This window comes from Gavia stellata, chromosome Z, assembly GCF_030936135.1.
Source record: "Gavia stellata isolate bGavSte3 chromosome Z, bGavSte3.hap2, whole genome shotgun sequence".
Classification (NCBI taxonomy): Eukaryota; Metazoa; Chordata; class Aves; order Gaviiformes; family Gaviidae; genus Gavia; species Gavia stellata.
In genome coordinates, this window is record NC_082637.1 from 47,092,550 (window position 1) to 47,110,946 (window position 18,397).

Here is an 18,397-nt window from a genome sequence, read left to right on the forward strand (position 1 = left end):
TTAATGGCGTGAGATGGCCTCTCGTGCATGTAATCTCTTAAAGCTTCAGAAGTGTCTTACTGGGGAGTAAACTTAGCCACAAAGGATTTAAGTGACCTGTTGGAGAAAGAGTGAGTCAACGTGCGAGTTCGGAACACAGCACCTAGGCCTTCTCCCTCCTGCTCGCAGTCTTTAACCTTGTAACTGTATTCAAAGAGGGGAGCATTGCTAGTGTGAACAAGTGGTTACTACTGTAGAATTAAGAAAAGTTCATGCAACTCTCTCTTACCTTGCAGCCAGTCTCGAAAGTAGTGCAACCACATTTTGGGAAGCTGCCTATCCTCTTCCAACAAAACGTATGTCACATTGCTGAAACTTCTGTGAAGTTCATAAAGTAAGTGCTGGACATTTGGATAGTCTGCTTTCTGTGTCACAACATACATATTGTAGAATGAAAAGTACTTGAACTGTGCAGCAATAAAGTCATATTCCCGTGTTTCCCGTGGTACAATGTCTGTGAGATCTAGTCCATCTCTCACCCGGGTAGTTCCATAAAGGCTGAGCCCAAGTAAACCCAGAAAAAGAAAAATAACCACAATCTGCAACAGAAAATGGAAATGCATTTGGTTTTAGGTTTCTAAAGAAACTAACAATTCATAATGGCACACTATAAAGCCAGGTTCAAAACTAACACCCATCTGTCGACTTTAAAGCTTTTATTATTTCTTTTTTTTTTTTCATACACATACACACTACAAGGCTAAACTAATTTGTGCTTTACTGAAGAGGCTCTGCATCATGGATGAGAAATTTATATTGTAGTAAAGTTTAAAAGTGGCTTTAGTTTCACTATTCACAGGCTTATGTTACCAAAGTCACCAAAATCCTCACTTGTATTTGAAAAGTATGTCTCTACAGCACTCATAAGATAAAACTTTCAAAGCATGAAATCAGCTGTAAAATTACTAAGAATTGTTATTCCAAAAAAATTCTATTTATTCCCTATATTTAATACCACTGCCGGGACAATTTTATTACTGGTCAAAGGTCAAGGCAGAAGTCTATTTTTGAAAAACAGGTAAATAGTTCCCTGATTACCTTAGCTTTTGGTTTTAGGAGGAACGGAGCATAATGCTTTTCTGCAAAAGATGAAAGTGTCCACTTCGTACAGGGTGGCTCAAGGCAATGCATACTGGAATCTGAGAATTGGGAAAGCAAATCCCTCGTCGAGCTTGTGCTTTCTGGGCTCTGGCAGCTAAGATTATCTTGTGTCACTGTCACTGGCTGCACAGATATTTCTGAGCGAGGCTCTGCTGTGGTGTAGTACACCTGCGTATGAGGATCGTATTCTGTGCGCAACTGCACTGTAGACTGCATTGTAATCTGAGTTTCATGTGCAAAACTGTGACTGCTGTATGGTGGAGGACTGTAGCAAGTATTGTCGTTTTCTGCATATGCTTGAGGCTCAATCTGAATCACTCTAGTGACACACGGACTGTAAGAGAAGAGAAAAAACATCTGTTCGCATTTAGATGGATCTTTATTTTAATCAGACTGGATAGGATAACCTGCTTCCATCTGAGACTGTTTCTACTACTATTAGATGGTTTATATTAATCAGCTGTAATGCTTCGATGTGAATTTTATTCTGCACCTTTGGGAAACATTTCTCAGACATGGTTCAAAACGTAAAGATATTTCTAAAGCATGGATCTTTTATCTGCTTTCAAAAAGTTGTATGTCCTCCAACAGTCAAAACGAACATACATATGAATGAAGGGAAAAGTACATGTGTGTGTGTGTGTGTGAGAGAGAGAGAGAGAGAGAGACAGACAGACAGATATATTTTAACTTTTCCCCTCAGTCAGGTAAAATCCAAGGTAGCAAATGTAAGTCAGTCACTGGCAGTGAAATCATAACAATAACACACTGACTCAGCTGCAGTGAAGAACCCCCACTCCTGACAAGCAATGGTAGCACTGATTGGTGACCACAAAAAGGATGCATCTCATACATCAATCTATCACAGATTCTCACCTTGTAAAACAGCAGAATATATCCAGTCTCCTGTCTTCCCGACGATAAAGGTCCATGCTCAAGATAGCAGGAAAAATCAGCAGAACCATAGCAAAGTTGAATACCACCACAACTGCTGCCTAGAGATCAATCACAGGAGAAGTGATGTCGTTACTAAGCTTCATGTAGGGCATCAGCTTTACAAAGCATAAAACTTCCTTTCAGTTCTCATCCGTTTACCCATTTATCATATCAACCCATCAGATGCTTTCAAGCTTTTCCCTGAGGAAACTGGGAGATACACTTTTACATTCCCATTTCACTATGGTACGCCTATTGTAGTTGATTAATTTATCTTAATAATAAACTTTGTATTATTTTAATACATTTGTGCCTGGAGATGTGCTGATGGTTTTTTAAGTGGAAAAACTGAGTCAACAGATCATACTTTTGCATGAGATTCTGCCATATTTAGAGTCTCAGAGTAAAAAAAACAAACCTGGAACTAGAACTGAAGTTCTCACATTTAAGGGATCTGAAGTAATTTAAGCATCACAATAACACTAAAGCACATTATTAAACCAGAAATGAAATAAAGGCTTAAGTAAATTTTAATTAAATTGTTTTATTTAGTAAAATATTATGCACTTGATGTACTTACTTAAAAGTCTAGCCAAAAAGAGCAACATTTTGGGTTTATCAGGAATTATTTTTAAAGAAGAATCAAAATTAATCCAACATCACATAGTAAATCCATGTATTAGTATGCTTGTGTTTAACAGAACTTGATTAATGAGCCAGTCTACCAAAATGAGTCTTAAATTGGAACAAGAATACATCTTAAATTGGAACAAGAATACTTGGTTTAATTTGCAAAGCGAACATTACATAATGAAAAAAATCACTTCCCCGCCCACCCCCTTTCAAACCATACTTCAAATTCTTTCCCACACAGAGATACCCAGAGAATCCCCACAAACATATGTGGTGCAGCATCTATCATTATTATTAATAGCATTTATTTGTAATGCAGAATTGTTCGGAGCACTAGTCATCACAAAGGGAAAGCCTGGGCACAGATGGCACTGGAAGACAGCTGTAAGAGTAGAAGAGACACTAGCAAAAAAATGAATGAGCCATCAACAGGTGAAAAAACACCTTGAAATCCTTATATTTTACCCATTAGATAAGCAGTAGCCATCTCAACAGTAGCCCAGTTTCATGTTAAGGAAATCGTACAAACTATCAAGTGCCTCCACCTGCAACTTCAGAAGAAACGACTGCTTGGGTTAAAACAGTCATAAAATAGAAGAAAAGTTGGGCTACAAAAATGAAGTCGTTGACCTGGTATAAATAGGCCTTCCTCTTTGAAAAATAAATGGATGGCTGCTTTTGATGTTGAAAAAACAGGCCTCAAAACTGGCAGCTCAAAAGATGTGATATCCAAAATCCATGTTTTAAAAATTCTTGACTTACATGTCAAATGAATAATATAAATTGCCTAAATAATGCCATTTTTATTTTTGTGTCTCTATCTGTGAAAATCAAAGTACTAACTCACTGAATGCTTTTATAGGGTTTTGAAGCTGTCAAAGTATAATAAAAAGACCAGATACTGTTTTTACTTTTCTCAGAATGACAGAATCAACTAGTTATGTAAACAACTTCTAGTAATTTCAGTCGTAAATATATTGTATACAAAAGTGGTTTTTATTGGTGTTTCTCTTTTGTTGTCTCCAGCCTGCCTGAAGTAAGATTTTGGTCCTGCTGGTTGTCTGTAGACATAACTACTAAACCAGAATTTACCTAGTACTTAAAGCCAAATTAGTATTTAGCCATCTTTGAGAGAAAAGATCCAATGACTGTTTCATGATTTATAAATATCCACACAGAAAGGTATGTAAGGTCAGAGCCAAGACTTTAAAATTAAGTGATTTCCTTTTGATCCTCTCTATAATTAATTGAATCTGTCAGAAAAACAAATGGTTGCTGTTGCAAGCAAGGTGTTTGTTGGACCTAGTTCATATAACTGCTTTCTTTATTGCTGCTAAACCAGAGAAGGTTGAATCACCCATATAACAGGAATAATTAGTTGTGTCTAACCAAGATCTTCCATCAAGGATCAGCTAAGATTTATTGAGATTTGGAAAAAACAGCTGAGGCCTGACTCAGTAATTCTTACTCCTCCCAGCATGGTTGAAAAACTAACACAAGTCCTCTGTTCCTGCTCCATAAACTGCAAATACTTCATGCTTTATCAGTTCCCTTTGTAGACCCCAACATCCTTGACTCTCAAATGCTACCAAACGTGAAATCTAATACTTAAGTGTATGGTAGAGATGCCATTGAAGTTAGTTATATTCACATCGGATTTTTTAAGAAGCATCAAAACTAATCCAACAACACACAGTAAATCTGCCCATTAACATGGCATTTCTTTTTAGAACAACCAGATCTTCTGTCGCGCCATCCTGGTGTTGATGTACTAACCCTGCAAGTAAAGTATTTTTAAACAATCCTCTCTGTTCTGATTTGTACTTAAAAAGATTCCTAGAGCTTAACACCACACTTCCTATATATTGCACACTGTCTCTCCTTCACCCACCTCCCCAGCATTTCAAGGATGCAACAGTTCTCAGTTTTCACAAACAAATACAGAAAATACTGTTCTTGTATCAATTCTGATTTGTTGTACCATCAAAAAACACCCTGTCACTTGATAATGAGAGGGAAGAACTGTTATGGGGTGACTCAATCTCTGACCTGATGCATCCACCAATGCCTCCCCTCCCAATACCATTTAGACATCTGGTGGCTGGGAATGGGAACATAGGAGAAAGGCAATCATGGCAATACCCACAATCTGTAACAAGTACATTGACTGGAAAAGCACCAACAAAAAACTGTGGTAGCAGAGCTTCCACAGTACAGGCAATCTGTTACCAGCACCCAAGTTGAGTGCACGCTTAGGATTTCTGGGGACAGGGAATCTTCTCTCACCCCTTCAAAGACAAATGGTCAAACAGGAGAGGAAAGGACCTCAGATCTTTTAGTTGAGAAATCCACAAAGGTAAGATTAGTCCTAAAACAGATAAAATGGGGCCTGCTCAAGGGTGTAAGATGAAGGCGTTCAATGAAATGAGATCAGATTAGTAAAAAAATTCCATTCATCAGAAAAAAATGTTGGTCACTTTCTGAGAAACATGCTCCGCTTTTTGCATCTTTCCATAATGCACAGCCTAAAAATATTACTGCTGCTGCAACTGTTAACAGAGACAGAAGAATGGCAGTCTGTGCTGGAGGCAGCAAGAGAGACGCGAGCCAGGCTGGTAGGCTGGGGCCCCGCTGAAGGTATGTGCTGCTATGTGCCATTCCTGGCAGCCCACCCAAGGAGAACGGGTGTGCTGTATAGCCAGAGGTGACGAACAGACGAGGAGGTCTGTCAAGGAAACTTCCACCCTACTGCTGCCTATCTGCAACTCCCTCCTGACAGCGTACAGACTTGGATCTCCCCCTTGCCCCCCCCTTTTCCCTTAGGCTTTAATTTTGCATGTTAAATTCTCATGTCAGGAGCAGGGAAAGGTAAATGACGTGGGTAAAAGGAGGGGAACAAACCACTTCAGCAGGGTAAAATAACTGAATGAGCTTAAAAACTTACGTTCTTTCTCTCCACAAACCCACCACCACCACCTAGTAATGCACTTTTAAGTTTAGGAAAAAAAACTGTCATTCTTACGGTGAGGGAAAAAGTTACTGCCAAGACTTATTGGGAAAAGTTCTACCCCTGCTGATTAGTGAATCCACACCAATCCTCTGCTGTTAGGAGAGAAAGTTTCTGGTGCAGGCAAGAAGAGGTAGATGAATTTTTTTGAAGCTGTACCTTCTCTTACCTGGGCAGAACTTATTCTGTAACGGTGTCCAAACAGTCTGTCTGAGGAAAGAATTCAGCCCAGCGGTAGTTACACTCTGCCTTGCCTTGCCTTGCCTTCCTTCATTTATACTCAAAACAAAGGGCTATGTTTAAGACATTCCTACTGCAAACTTCAAAAAGTTTCAGTGGATTTCTCTGATAACCTCCTCCTCTGCCACAATTTTAAGAAATGAAACACATCTGAAAACTCAGGACCTACTCCTTCAAAGTCCTGAGCACTCTTAAAGGTGGTACTTGTGACTGAGTGTTTGGGACATGTTCAGCATCTCCAAGCCCTAAAACTGCTTAAGTAAGGGGCTAATAAGATCAACAAATGAAAAAAATTAAAAGTGTGAAAAAGCTAAACCAGTCCCTTATCTGCATAATGGAATTAAGAAAATCACCTGGGGGTGTTGATTGACAGCCGGATGAATATGAGCCAGCAGTGTGCCCAGGTGGCCAAGAAGGCCAACGGCATCCTGGCCTGTATCAGAAATAGTGTGGCCAGCAGGAGTAGGGAGGTGATTGTGCCCATGTACTTGGCACTGGTGAAGCTGCACCTTGAATACTGTGTTCAGTTTTGGGCCCCTCACTACAAGAAGGACATTGAGGTGCTGGAGTGTGTCCAGAGAAGGGCGACGAAGCTGGTGAGGGGTCTGGAGCACAAGTCTTATGAGGAGCGGCTGAGGGAGCTGGGGTTGTTTAGCCTGGAGAGAGAGGAGGCTGAGGGGAGACCTCATCGCTCTCTACAATTACCTGAAAGGGGGTTGCAGAGAGGTGGGTGTTGGCCTCTTTTCCCAAGTGACGAGTGACAGAACAAGAGGAAATGGCCTCAAGTTGCGCCAGGGGAGGTTCAGGCTGGATATTAGGAAAGATTTCTTTACTGAGGGAGTGGTGAGACAGTGGAATAAGCTGCCCAGGGAGGTGGTGGAGTCGCCATCACTGGAGTTGTTCAAAGAATGTGTGGACGACGCATTGTGGGACATGGTTTAATGGGCATCGTGGTGTTGGGTTGATGGTTGGACTTGATGATCTAACAGGTCTTTTCCAACCTTAATGATTCTGTGATTCTGTAATTTTAAAAATCTCTGTTTCAAAAGGACTGATTTCCATTTTTTAAAACTCAGCAACAATTAACCCTAGCAAACTCCTAAGACAGCATCAGACTTGCAGTGTTCGAGTTCCATAAAGTAAACTAACAACTCAGAGGTATCAATGAACTGCTTTAGCTGGCAGAACAGAACAGAAGCTGAGAAAGAATGAAGCACTGATATGCAAAACGTGAGTTTCTAACTAAATTTGGGCTTGCAGATGCAGGAAACCATTTATTCTCCCTCAGCAGCTGGGTTATTTTACAGATACTGGGCCTCAAAAGTTACGGAAACTTTGACAATTATCTTGCAATGTCTTAAGAAAAGTGAATGAAGAGCAAAACAAGGTCAAGAGCAATCCTGCTTTTAAGCCCATCTGTTAAGAATTCACTGTCTAGATGAGAAGAAGGGAGCATCTGTGAAAAGTAAATGCAGTATCTCATTGCTTTCTAAGTCTTGCTAGGAAGCTATCAAAGATGGCAAGGACTTCTTGTTTAAACAAGCCTGAGTAACAGGGAGAGGGAAGACGACGACTGTAAACAAAGAAATCCGTATATAAATACAGACCACCCACCAAAATCTGCTATGATTATGTGATTCTGAATGTTGTGATTAATGTATCACCTGATTTTGATTTTACCTGGTGAAGCTAAGCAAAGCAAGTAATAGATGCTCCTTTCTAACAGCAAAGGATGTTATTTTAGTGGTTCCTAACTTATATACATATCAGTTATATATATTGCTCTAGCACCAATAAATCCTCACTACAGGTCTCCAGCTGCCCTTTTTTTGCACATTTTTCCATCTCTTATACCCATATAAGGGGTTACTATGTGCAAGCAAAGACAAATTACAGATGCATGTGAGAAAAGATTGAGCAACTCAAACATTACCTTCTGGCCACCCAAACGTTCCTACACATAGATTCCATATTAATCACTGCCTTAAAAAGGACTTTGATCGTGATGTTTTTATTCTGAATAGTATCAACATGTTCATACATGAATATGTTGAAATCTCACTGGAAACTTTTTGTTTGTTATTTTGCTATGCAGACTTCATCTTCTGAACTTTCAGTGACTCAGTCTACGGCATGACAGCAGGTAAAAACAAAAGACTTTAGGAAAGGTATATCTCACTTATACTCAGATTACAGTAACAATTAGAGCTGTTGTCTCCAAAGGCATGTCATGTTCTCATCTGAGAGTGAAAACAGAGAAAGGCTGAGCAAAATTTGGTCAGGTAAGAAAGAATTACTTTTGGTAGCTCCCACTCAACAGCTGAGCAGTGCCATTAGGACAAAATGGCCCATCTGTGTTGAGTACTTCTTATGAGGTTCATTTAGGCTGAAGTAACTTCCGAAAAGCACAGGTACTACAAAGCTTGACAAACCAAGCCTTCTCCTCTGATTCCTAGTGAAGATCTCCGGTATCCTGTTAGCTGCTTCAAGTACATGTTGAATGTTTGAAACAGGGTCACAGATTTACGAGACATAACAACTTCTTCCAACGGAAGTGTTACACTTCAAAAAATATTTCACACATTGACACTAGTCTTTGCCATAAAATAAAACAATTCACCGTCACACCTGTAAGAAGAGACATCTAGGTTTTGGCAAATCAACAGAGCTAAATACTGCTAACCATTCAGGACTAAGGATCTAGTTTTAGTTGCCACAGACATCTGCTAAACAATGCAGAAAACTAATGAGGCCTTTACCTTCTCTACTATTCACTACCAAATTGCCTATTGAGAAGGAAATGGTAAACAAATTATTAATGCTTATTGGTAACGTAACTGCGATCGCAAATGGTTTACCATTTTACAGCTTAATGCGGGCATACTTAAATCTTGGAAAACACCAATAATTACTACATGTATCAAGAAAAATTGCAGCTTTTGCTTCCTCTGGGTAGCCAAGGGCTCAAGGAGAATGAAAAACTATTGGAGAACCAGGCTACAGCAGAAGAAAAATAACTAGTGGAAAAGTACAGTTTGCCTGCTCTGCACCAAGGTCACAGTGCTATAAATTGCTTGTGTATTAATGCAGTGTCAGGGGAGAAATTCCCAAAGCTTTCTTCAAAGAGCCCTTGCTTTTGGAAGAAAGCTTTCTCCAGCATCCTTAATATTTCATATTCCTGAAGGTATATTATCACAAACAAATACAAGAAGACAAAGAGAGAAAGGGAGAGATAGCGATACATGGTTCAGCACATAAAATTCACATTTTCTCTCAAAGCAGTTGGAATGTAAAATTCTTGACGTTTTCTCCAAGTTTGCTAAAATTACATTGGGAGCAAGGCAGTACAAGCTGCTGCAGTAATAATTAATATGGCAAATGCATATTCGCTGCTGTCATTGCACTGTGCTTACAGTTTCTAAGAGCAGCAAATTGGACAAATGTAAATGAAAGGATTAAATTCCTACTGAGGAATGTTACAGTGCACACTACAGTATGGTCTACTCCTCTTGACTTAAGAATGCAAATCTTTCTGGAGACTTGTTTCTGCTTAGTTGCATAAATCTTGGTTTTTGCACTCAACCCAGCTGTGATGGGGCAGGGTATTCTTTCACCTGCTAACAGGATCTGAGAGACGCCAGGCTTGAGAAATGGGAGGAGCAGAATCAAGGGCAGACAGCAGTTGTTATCACCCAAATCTATGGTAAACAGTAATCACATACTGGTTCAGTGAACTGCAGCAGCACTGAACACAGACTTTAACACTACCACTAACAGGTATCATCACTGGCCTTCCATGATGGGACCATGCGTAAGAGCTAACAAAACAGCATATAAACTTACTTGGAGTGAAAATGCTCGTAAAGCAGGAATAGGGATTAAGGCAGCCATAAAGAAAGCAGTAACATTGCTGATAGATGTAAGGGCTACACTTGCTCCTGTTCGCTTCAAACATTCACCTGTTCTGTCCTGCAAAACAAACGACGTATCTTAAAAGTCATGTGAATAAGGTGATGTCCTGCAAATGAAGGGGTCATCCTACAGATACAACACAGTAACAGAAAAAATTACTACAATGAAATTCTGAATACACGTGTGCATTTGAGAGTATGTGAGAATAAACAAAATATTAAGTACACTGTTCCGGAGAAAAGCAGATGACAGATGAAGTGTTCATGTTTTTTGATGATAGAAAAAATTATCAAAGCTGATTCTAGATTCAGAACACAAAACTAAATGGGTGCATTATATCAAATACATCTGTAATTAAGTGGGATGTATTTTTTACCAGTGAGGTCACTTGGTGTTCTCATTTTTCAGACAAAATAAGCATGTATTAACAGCATAGGGGCATAACATAGCTGCACATCTTGAAGACGTATGTAACAAAACAAAAAAACCCCAAATCCCAGGGTCCACCCACAAAAAACACAGAGAAATCAAGATAAACGCACAACCCTTTCCTAACCCAACAGGATATTTTGAAGCATATGGAGGTTATAGTAGAGTGAGGTTGCAGTGCCTGCATGCCAAACCAGCTGGAAAGAGCGCATCGAAGACATTGCTTGGACAAAACAGAATGGGCAAATATACATTGCTTTTAAATGGTTTGTACTTTGGATATGAAACTTTGGACTGTGGGTAAAAAGGTCAATAAAAGGAAAGTATCATAAAAGTGATGTCATCTTAGATTTCACAACATTAGTATGTTTTGTCATGGTCAATTATAAACATCAGAAAAGAAAAACAGAGAAAAATATACAAAATAACTCAAATTTAAGGCCATAACAAATAAGTAAAGGTAACAGTTGATATAAATAAAAATAAATGTTTATTTTCTAAGCTGTCCTCTTTCTTTTCACCTTAACATTTTTGTGTTCTTCCATTAAAAGCATTCTATCATTTAATTGTCAAACTCGTATTTGAGTTTCTTCCTAAACTTACGTCGACTTCCGCTAAAATTTTGGGCAGAATTTGGATTATGTAAATTAGCCTTTATATGACATCTAGAAATTACAGTTTCAAGACAAAATATGTCTAAGACATATTTAAAAGAAAAAAAGAATGTGAACATTCCAATACATTCTAGGATCACATGCATTGCCATCATTTCCTATTTTGACAGAAATAAGAATTTCCAGACCCTAGGAAAAGCTATTGAGAAAAAAAAAGGGGTTTTTTAATCACTACTAATTAATTCTGGATACAGTTATCTTTTCCTATATGAAGGTTTTTGTTTTATCTTCCCCCAGATCCCCATTTTGTCATTACCTCGAAGGGAATTCTCTTATTCTGCCCTGTTTCGCTAAATGCATGTGCCAGAAGGAAAACATCATCTACACCAACTCCAAGAGCAAGAAAAGGCAAAACCTTGGGGGAGAAACAAAACAAACAAAAACCAAGAAGGTTGTTTTATGATCTGCCATGCAGCTAGCCATTAAATGGCTAATTAAAGCAACTTTTATATTACACTGTACACAAATCCAAGGGGGAAATGAAAATCGAAAGGATGCAATACAGCCATTAACTTTTATTCTGGAATACTGCTGGGGAACTTGCAGTATACCGTTTACAGGTACAAAATCTCACCAAATGTAATTCAAGTTTTGGGTAGACAAAGAATATCTGACAATAATTCAAGTTATATTCAAAATATTTTCAGAATTTGAACATCCTGATATATTCACATGTAAAGACAAAACCTGCAGCTTCTTACGTACAACTGGATGCCTCCACTCATATTGGGACACAGAAAAATCAAATAACCCCGCATCTAGTTATTATACAAACTACATGACACCTGCCTTTTTCTTTAATATCATTTGGCATCACGATCACTTAATTTCTCACAGCATAAGCTATGATACAGGAGAAAGGCACAAGTAAAAAACTAGAGCCAAAACACTTCCGCAGCTTTTTTCCCCTCAAAGATTCAGTTGTGTTCATTTACTAACAGAGTACTTGTAATTTAACAGCAGACTTGTGTCTCCTAAATACCTGAGTTGTGGCAGCATTAAAGGAAATTCCAATCAATGAGCACAGGCCCAATCCTGCAGCCACTGAAAGTGCAACCAACAAGACTCCTGCCAGCCCCACGGCACCCTGAGACTTGGCACAGTCCCACCGCAGCATTGTTAAACAGGCGTAGGCAAGCTAAAGCAAGTGGGGTGGGGGGAAGAAGGAGTTGGGGGAAAAAAAGCAAAATATTAGAATGGATCCTTCTCTAACAGCTATCTCTCCCCACCCAAAATACACATCCTTACAACCATTTTTAAACAGAACAGACACATCTCAGATGTTACACAGAGGAAGAGGTGACAAGCCTGAGACAAAAGTTTACAAACTGTAGTTTTTATTTTAAATAAGCCTAAAATGTTCTGGACTACTGACTGGTAACAATAAAGCAGATATTTAAACCCTGCTCTACTACAGGAGAAAATTAAATATTTTATTACCATTAGTAAGTAGCCACTAGCTACTCTGATAACACTGACATCAGAAAATGACTTTAGGATGTCATCCAGGGTGGTTGTAGTAAAGGAAAGCACCTTCTGAGTAGAGTTTTGTACAACACTTTGATGAACAACCTATGAAAAGAAAAATAAAACTTGGTGTGACTAAAGAAGAAATTGATTACCATCTTCTACAGCACACATCTGAAATCAACTACTTTTGCCTTAATGTTCCTGTGAAAGCCCACATCCTACACAATTATGCTGATGCTACACAAATGTGTTTGGTTATTATTTCCTGCAAGCTACTGATTATCAGACAAGAATTTGCATCCTTCAGGAAAGGCTACTGCATTCCCAGCCCATTCCAAACATTTAACTTCAATCCTCTTTCCGTAACTCCACCATGGATTTGTTGCAGTACGAGTTTTGCCTTTAACCCAAGGCTAGCGATCTCTTCACGGTGCTCCTCTTTCCCCCCTGCCTAGCCATTTGCAGAGGTCAGAAGCAGCGCAGCAGAGGTCAGAGCTTGGGACACAGAGGCCAGGCACTGTCACAGAGCCTCCCCACCGGGGCTGCAGCTGGGAGAGCAGCCCACTGCTCGCTAATGTTTTTCAGACGCCTTTAGAATAACCACGCCAACCAAAAGCTTTTAAATTCCAGCTAACTCTTCGGTTCCTTCTTAGACCCAGCAAAGCAAGAATGTTCCAGACAGCAAAGAGCAAAACTTCCATGGCTTCTCATATGTGAATAACCAAGCAGCTTATTCATTGAAGGAAAAAAAAAAGAAGAAAAAAAAAATCAGCTTAAAAACTGGGAGGCAATGCCCAGTTCTGGTTTAAGCATCTTCCTTGAAGAAATACTGTAAAAAGCGGTGACAGATGGCAGTGGATCTCAGCAGGACTTTACAGTAAGATATCTAGGTTATTTTCAATTTTACCTCAACATACATCCTCTGCCAGGCTTCCAGAATTGCTGCTGCCTTATCCTCATTCCAGTTGATATGTGAAACATATTCATACCCCTTGAAGTGCTCATACATTTGCTTAGGAGTCATTAACTGAAACATGGTTTGCAAAGCCTGGGCACTGTGACACGGAGAGAGGGGAAAGGAGGAAGAGGCATAAAATGAGCATTTTCAGGAAATTATTTTCATGACATCAAGTCCCAAATGAGACCCTAATGGGAGCTTGCATGAGTTCTTGATTTTATAGAGCATATGTTCATATTAAAATTGAACAGAGTATAATTATTCTACTGTGTATCTGGTGCAGCTGTACTGGTCTATGCAGTATTGAGGCTAAATCTGGTTTTATTGAAGTTAATGAGAGTTTTGACATTATTTTCAATAGGATCAGTTTCAGGAGCAAAGAATGTAGCCCTACAAATCAGTTACAAAGATCACGATTGGTAGACAGATTACTGTGAGGATGCCGCAGGAACAGTTATTTCTATGAGATCGTGTAAATACTGTTGGCAATTTGTCATTTGAAGACCTAGGTCTTTTTCATCCCCTGGAGAGAAATGCCAGATTAAACTCCTAATGCCTGACAAGCTGCAAGGAGTACACAATGGCAGTAACTATCCATCCTGAATTTCCACAGTATGCAACTGCATCCAACAATTTTAGAAGCTTACAGAATTATTTTATTTTTCACTAAAAATATATTATTTGGCTACTTTTTGAAAGACTTATCAATGTTTAGTGTGAACGTAAAAAAGGTCAAAAATAATATTAAATAAGTTCTAGTAAAAGTTCTCTGCATTAAATATGGAAGAATTATGCTTCATTTAGTTTAGTATGGCCTACATTTTTCAGAACAGTTCTGTTTCACAGGTTTTTCCCCACTGAAGGCCAGTGTTCCGTGACTTCTTCAAAAAGTCTGAAACATCAAGATGTAGGGATATAAAAATAGACTTTGCTCTATATTGATCCTGAACAAAAAGTTCAGTGGAGATTTTTTAATTTTGAGAGAAGTCAAATGAGTGAGCACAAACATCAAAGGTGTTCAGTGCTTTAAACACTGATCAGCGTTTTATACATATATTCTAAACAACAAAGTTGCCAGGAAAAAGCTTTCCTTCTGAGCGATGTACACTATCATTCTGAGGTTAGAAGCAGGAAGCAATGACACTTCCTTAACTTTAAACAACTGTCTAATCACTCTTTTAAATTTTCTTCTCTTGAGGCCTCCTAAACTGGCATTCATAATACACATGAAGGGCAGTAGTTTTGCATGATCCCTCCCCTGTGCCCCAAAAAACAAACTCTAACAAAGAAAAACTTTGAAATTTTCTTTAAACATTTGTTTACCTGACAAGTTTACCAGAACTGTTCTTGACTGTACCACCTATGATCAACTCCTCCTGCCAATGCATGTATTTTCTTGACAGTCCATAGCATCCACCACTCAAAACAAGGGCTACATCAAGAGGCTAGAAAAAGTTATAAAGAAGCAATTAATTAGTTTTGTAACTGCAAACTCATACCCTAACTCAACACACAGTGTACTAGAATAATGGATATTAAACACAATCTAGGAGGTCTACAAAGAGAAACACTTTCAACAAATCAAGTTGAACAAATCAGCCGGACACTCGTTGACCAGACAGCAATTTCTCCAAAGCCTGACATGATTGATAACAGGATATATGAAATTGGGGCCCATGACTTCAAATTCTTCACAAAAATCAACAAAACTAGAGCTACTTGATGGAAGGCTTTGCTGTGTGGTGTGAGTGTATAGCAGCAGCTGTATCCCAGCAGTAGCTATGTCTGTCTGAGGCATCAGGTTTGCTGAAATGCCACATCACCACATTGCCACGCCCAGCCAGCAGCTGACAACTGTACTCTCACTCTAAATATGTGGGATTAAGCATTGCATCGCAGAGTGAGGGTAAGTTTGTGACTGTGGGCTGACAGCATACAGCATGTAACAGGAACATTAAAATGGCATCACCCAAGAACACAAGCTATATATTGCTTGGAAGAAAATGGTACCTTTTTCTCTCCTCTCTGGCCTCCCCCCTGACCTCGGCCTCCCTTGAAAAGATATACACAAGGACAAGCAAACTTACTTTGGTGGAATTTTTATTGGGAGCTGTGATTGGGCAATCAGGATCAGCAGGATTCAGGCAGGGTCGATCCATATAACCATGACCAACCTCCGCTTTATTCAGCATTTCTTCCCAGCTCTCCACTTGGTAGTTTATTTTCTTCAACTCTTCCAAGAATTCTAAGGGGTCAAAGTTGATCCACTGCAAAGGAGGCTTCCCTCTGCAAGAGAAACCAGGAGAAAATAACACACACAAAAAAGACAAAAGAAGTACTAAAACAAACATGCTTTTAAAATTCATATTTGCACAAATAATTGAGTTGATTTTCTGTGACAAGTTAAAACTGTTTCTGGAAAAGTTGTTTCACAAAATGTAAGGCATGTTTTAATTAAGATTTATTTATGTGCTTTTCTTGCAGCCCAGTTGTAATTTTAACAAAAATACTCAGTTCTTACAAAGTTATTGTCTAAACCGAAATATTCACAGGTTAAAAACACTTCCATTTACAAGCAATGCAAAACAAATCGTCAAGCACCTAAATAACAAAAAAGCAGCCAACTGCTGCTTCAAAGAATTAGGGGGGGAGGGGAGAGGGAAAGAAGAGAGTGGGCTGAGGAAAGAAAGCCTTTCTCATAGTATCAGATTACTTCTTGCTGGTCTAATAATCATCTTGCAAACGTAATCAATCAATATAGCTGATCTTTGTTTATCTATAACAATACTGCGCTCCTTCAATTGCCCTGGCAGCTTGACTATCAACCATCAAGCTTTCCTGCTACCATGGCTTTCACCACTACCACTGTCACGTCTCCCACCCCCCACTTCTGAATTTGTGATGTTGACAGACTAGAAAGGCTTTTGGCTGCCTTATTCTGTGGTTCAAACCACACTGTATCTGCTTAACCAGGCTTAAGTCATTATTCCGAATCTCCCAACCAGAAAACACAAACCCCCTTATTTCCCCATCTAAAACTGTACACTAAAGGTTAGGAGATGGCCATTGCAAATTGCTTTTACAGAGACATGCAAACCAGGACAGAAACAATAACTCAAATGCTAACTCTTGCATAATTAACAGAAAATGCCTGCACAGATTAACAATTAACTCTTTAAAGGATTCAGGACATATAATATCACACTCGTAAACTGTGAGAAACCCATAAAAGATACTATATGGTTTCTTTAATGACCTCATAGCAAAGGATTTGTTCTTTATTCCTCAGGAAGACTTAAGATTTAACCCAAGACATTTTCTTAGGAATAAAGTTCCCAGCCAATCAATGTTTTTGTATTTTATGGAGGGAAAAAAAACCCAAAACAAACAAAAAACCCCACCAGAAGCAAGTTTATTTCAGGGAAAAAAAAAGGTATAAAATTCTTAAAGCTTGAATTCAGAACTTACATTTTATTTTACATGCTAACAGAACAGGAAAAATAACATATGATTTAAATTGATGGCTACAAATCATCTCTTAGAAACAGGAAAATCTTTGTTCAATGAAAAAAAAAACCCCATGCATATTTTGTGTAGAGACACTATGCTTTATCTTTTGTTTTTCTGTTAAACCAGAATCTGGATAAAGAAGGGAATGCAATTGAAAAATCATACACAGTTATACAATTAAAATCAGTCAGACCAGGAAGTTATAAAAAAACATACTTACAATAGATAGGCAGTTCCTGACTGTAGCTTTGCTCCTTCCCAGAAGCAGTCCAAAGGAGTGATAATTAAGCAAGGATAAAGATACTCTATGATCTGTCAAAATCAGAAAGGGGAAAACCACAGTTATACCATAATATCATCAAAGCAGCACAAGATGAATCACGAGAATACACAAATCTTCTAACTAAATGCCTGCTATACATACCTGGTCCATGTAACCTGCTTCTGTAATGAGTTCTCCTGATTTATAACACAAATGTTCCAATTTCCATTGTCTGTAAGAAATATAAAGAACAAATATTTTTCCTTGCAGAATTACTGAAAAGTTATTTTTAAAATGTAACAGACATTTAAAATTGCAACTCATATACATATGTTGGCCTCAAGCAGCAAATCACTGAGAAAGGCAAATATTATTCCGCACAGATACACCACACCTCACAAAAAAAAGCAAAGGCCTTTCTTTTTGTAGTTACAGACTAGACATTTGTTTCAGTTATTCTCACATTCTCTGTAAAACTCATTAAAAATAATGGAACTGCTTTTTGATGAACAGACTAGTCAAGACATGTTAAAGGGACAGAAAGCCATCTTTGTATAAATGAGACCGCTTGTTACTTAAGATAACACTTGGTGACACAAGCGAGAGAGAAGCCAGCTCCAGCTCAGAGGACTAGAATATTCCCACCTGACCCAAACATGCAGGAGGAAAGAAACTATTAGGATTTCTGCCTTCCTTTTTCAGCTGTGTTACAACTTCCACTGCCATGACTTCTAACACCTTAGACAAGGCACCTAAGACGTTGGAGCCTCGGCTTTAGTTCGCTGAGGCATCAGTTGGATGTGCTGAAAAGATGCGCTGAAAGACTGGGGCCTTCATGCCTCGCAGGCAGCACCCCTAGGCACATCATCATGTAAGCAGTAACCCTGGAGGAACCACTTTTCAGTGAGACCTCTCACTAGCCCAAAGCTGGTACCTTCATAACGTGCATCTTTATTGTTTTTTTGTTGGACAACACACAACTCCCAACCTTCAGTATGTGCACACAGACACTCTGAAGGCCAACTCTATTATGCCTATGTTATTAAACAGCTATTATTTCATCCACTACCGTTTCACACACATCTGCATTTCCCTTTATATCCAAACTAGTGGAAGGACAGTAACCTGTGCCACTGTTCACCGTTATTATGTACCTCATGATGGTTTCAGCCAGTGAATTCAACTTTAATAGGGAAGGATATTCAATGTTAGGAATCGCATCCATA

The 18,397-nt window shown here is 38.8% G+C and overlaps 1 protein-coding gene across 2 annotated transcripts in view; it reads right to left on the reverse strand.

The window, feature by feature from the left end:
• The window catches only part of PTCH1 (patched 1), a 64,967-nt gene that overhangs the window by 21,058 nt on the left and 25,512 nt on the right, over nt 1-18,397 (reverse strand). For both annotated transcript variants that reach the window (XM_059833616.1, XM_059833615.1), the window contains exons 4-15: nt 17,334-17,403; nt 17,130-17,221; nt 15,487-15,685; nt 14,723-14,844; nt 13,349-13,496; nt 12,412-12,543; nt 11,954-12,109; nt 11,228-11,326; nt 9,800-9,925; nt 2,017-2,135; nt 1,078-1,474; nt 269-578 (exon numbers count right to left, since the gene is read on the reverse strand). In XM_059833616.1, the coding sequence (XP_059689599.1) occupies nt 269-578; nt 1,078-1,474; nt 2,017-2,135; nt 9,800-9,925; nt 11,228-11,326; nt 11,954-12,109; nt 12,412-12,543; nt 13,349-13,496; nt 14,723-14,844; nt 15,487-15,685; nt 17,130-17,221; nt 17,334-17,403 (1,970 nt within the window). The remainder of the gene's footprint in view (nt 1-268; nt 579-1,077; nt 1,475-2,016; nt 2,136-9,799; nt 9,926-11,227; nt 11,327-11,953; nt 12,110-12,411; nt 12,544-13,348; nt 13,497-14,722; nt 14,845-15,486; nt 15,686-17,129; nt 17,222-17,333; nt 17,404-18,397) is intronic.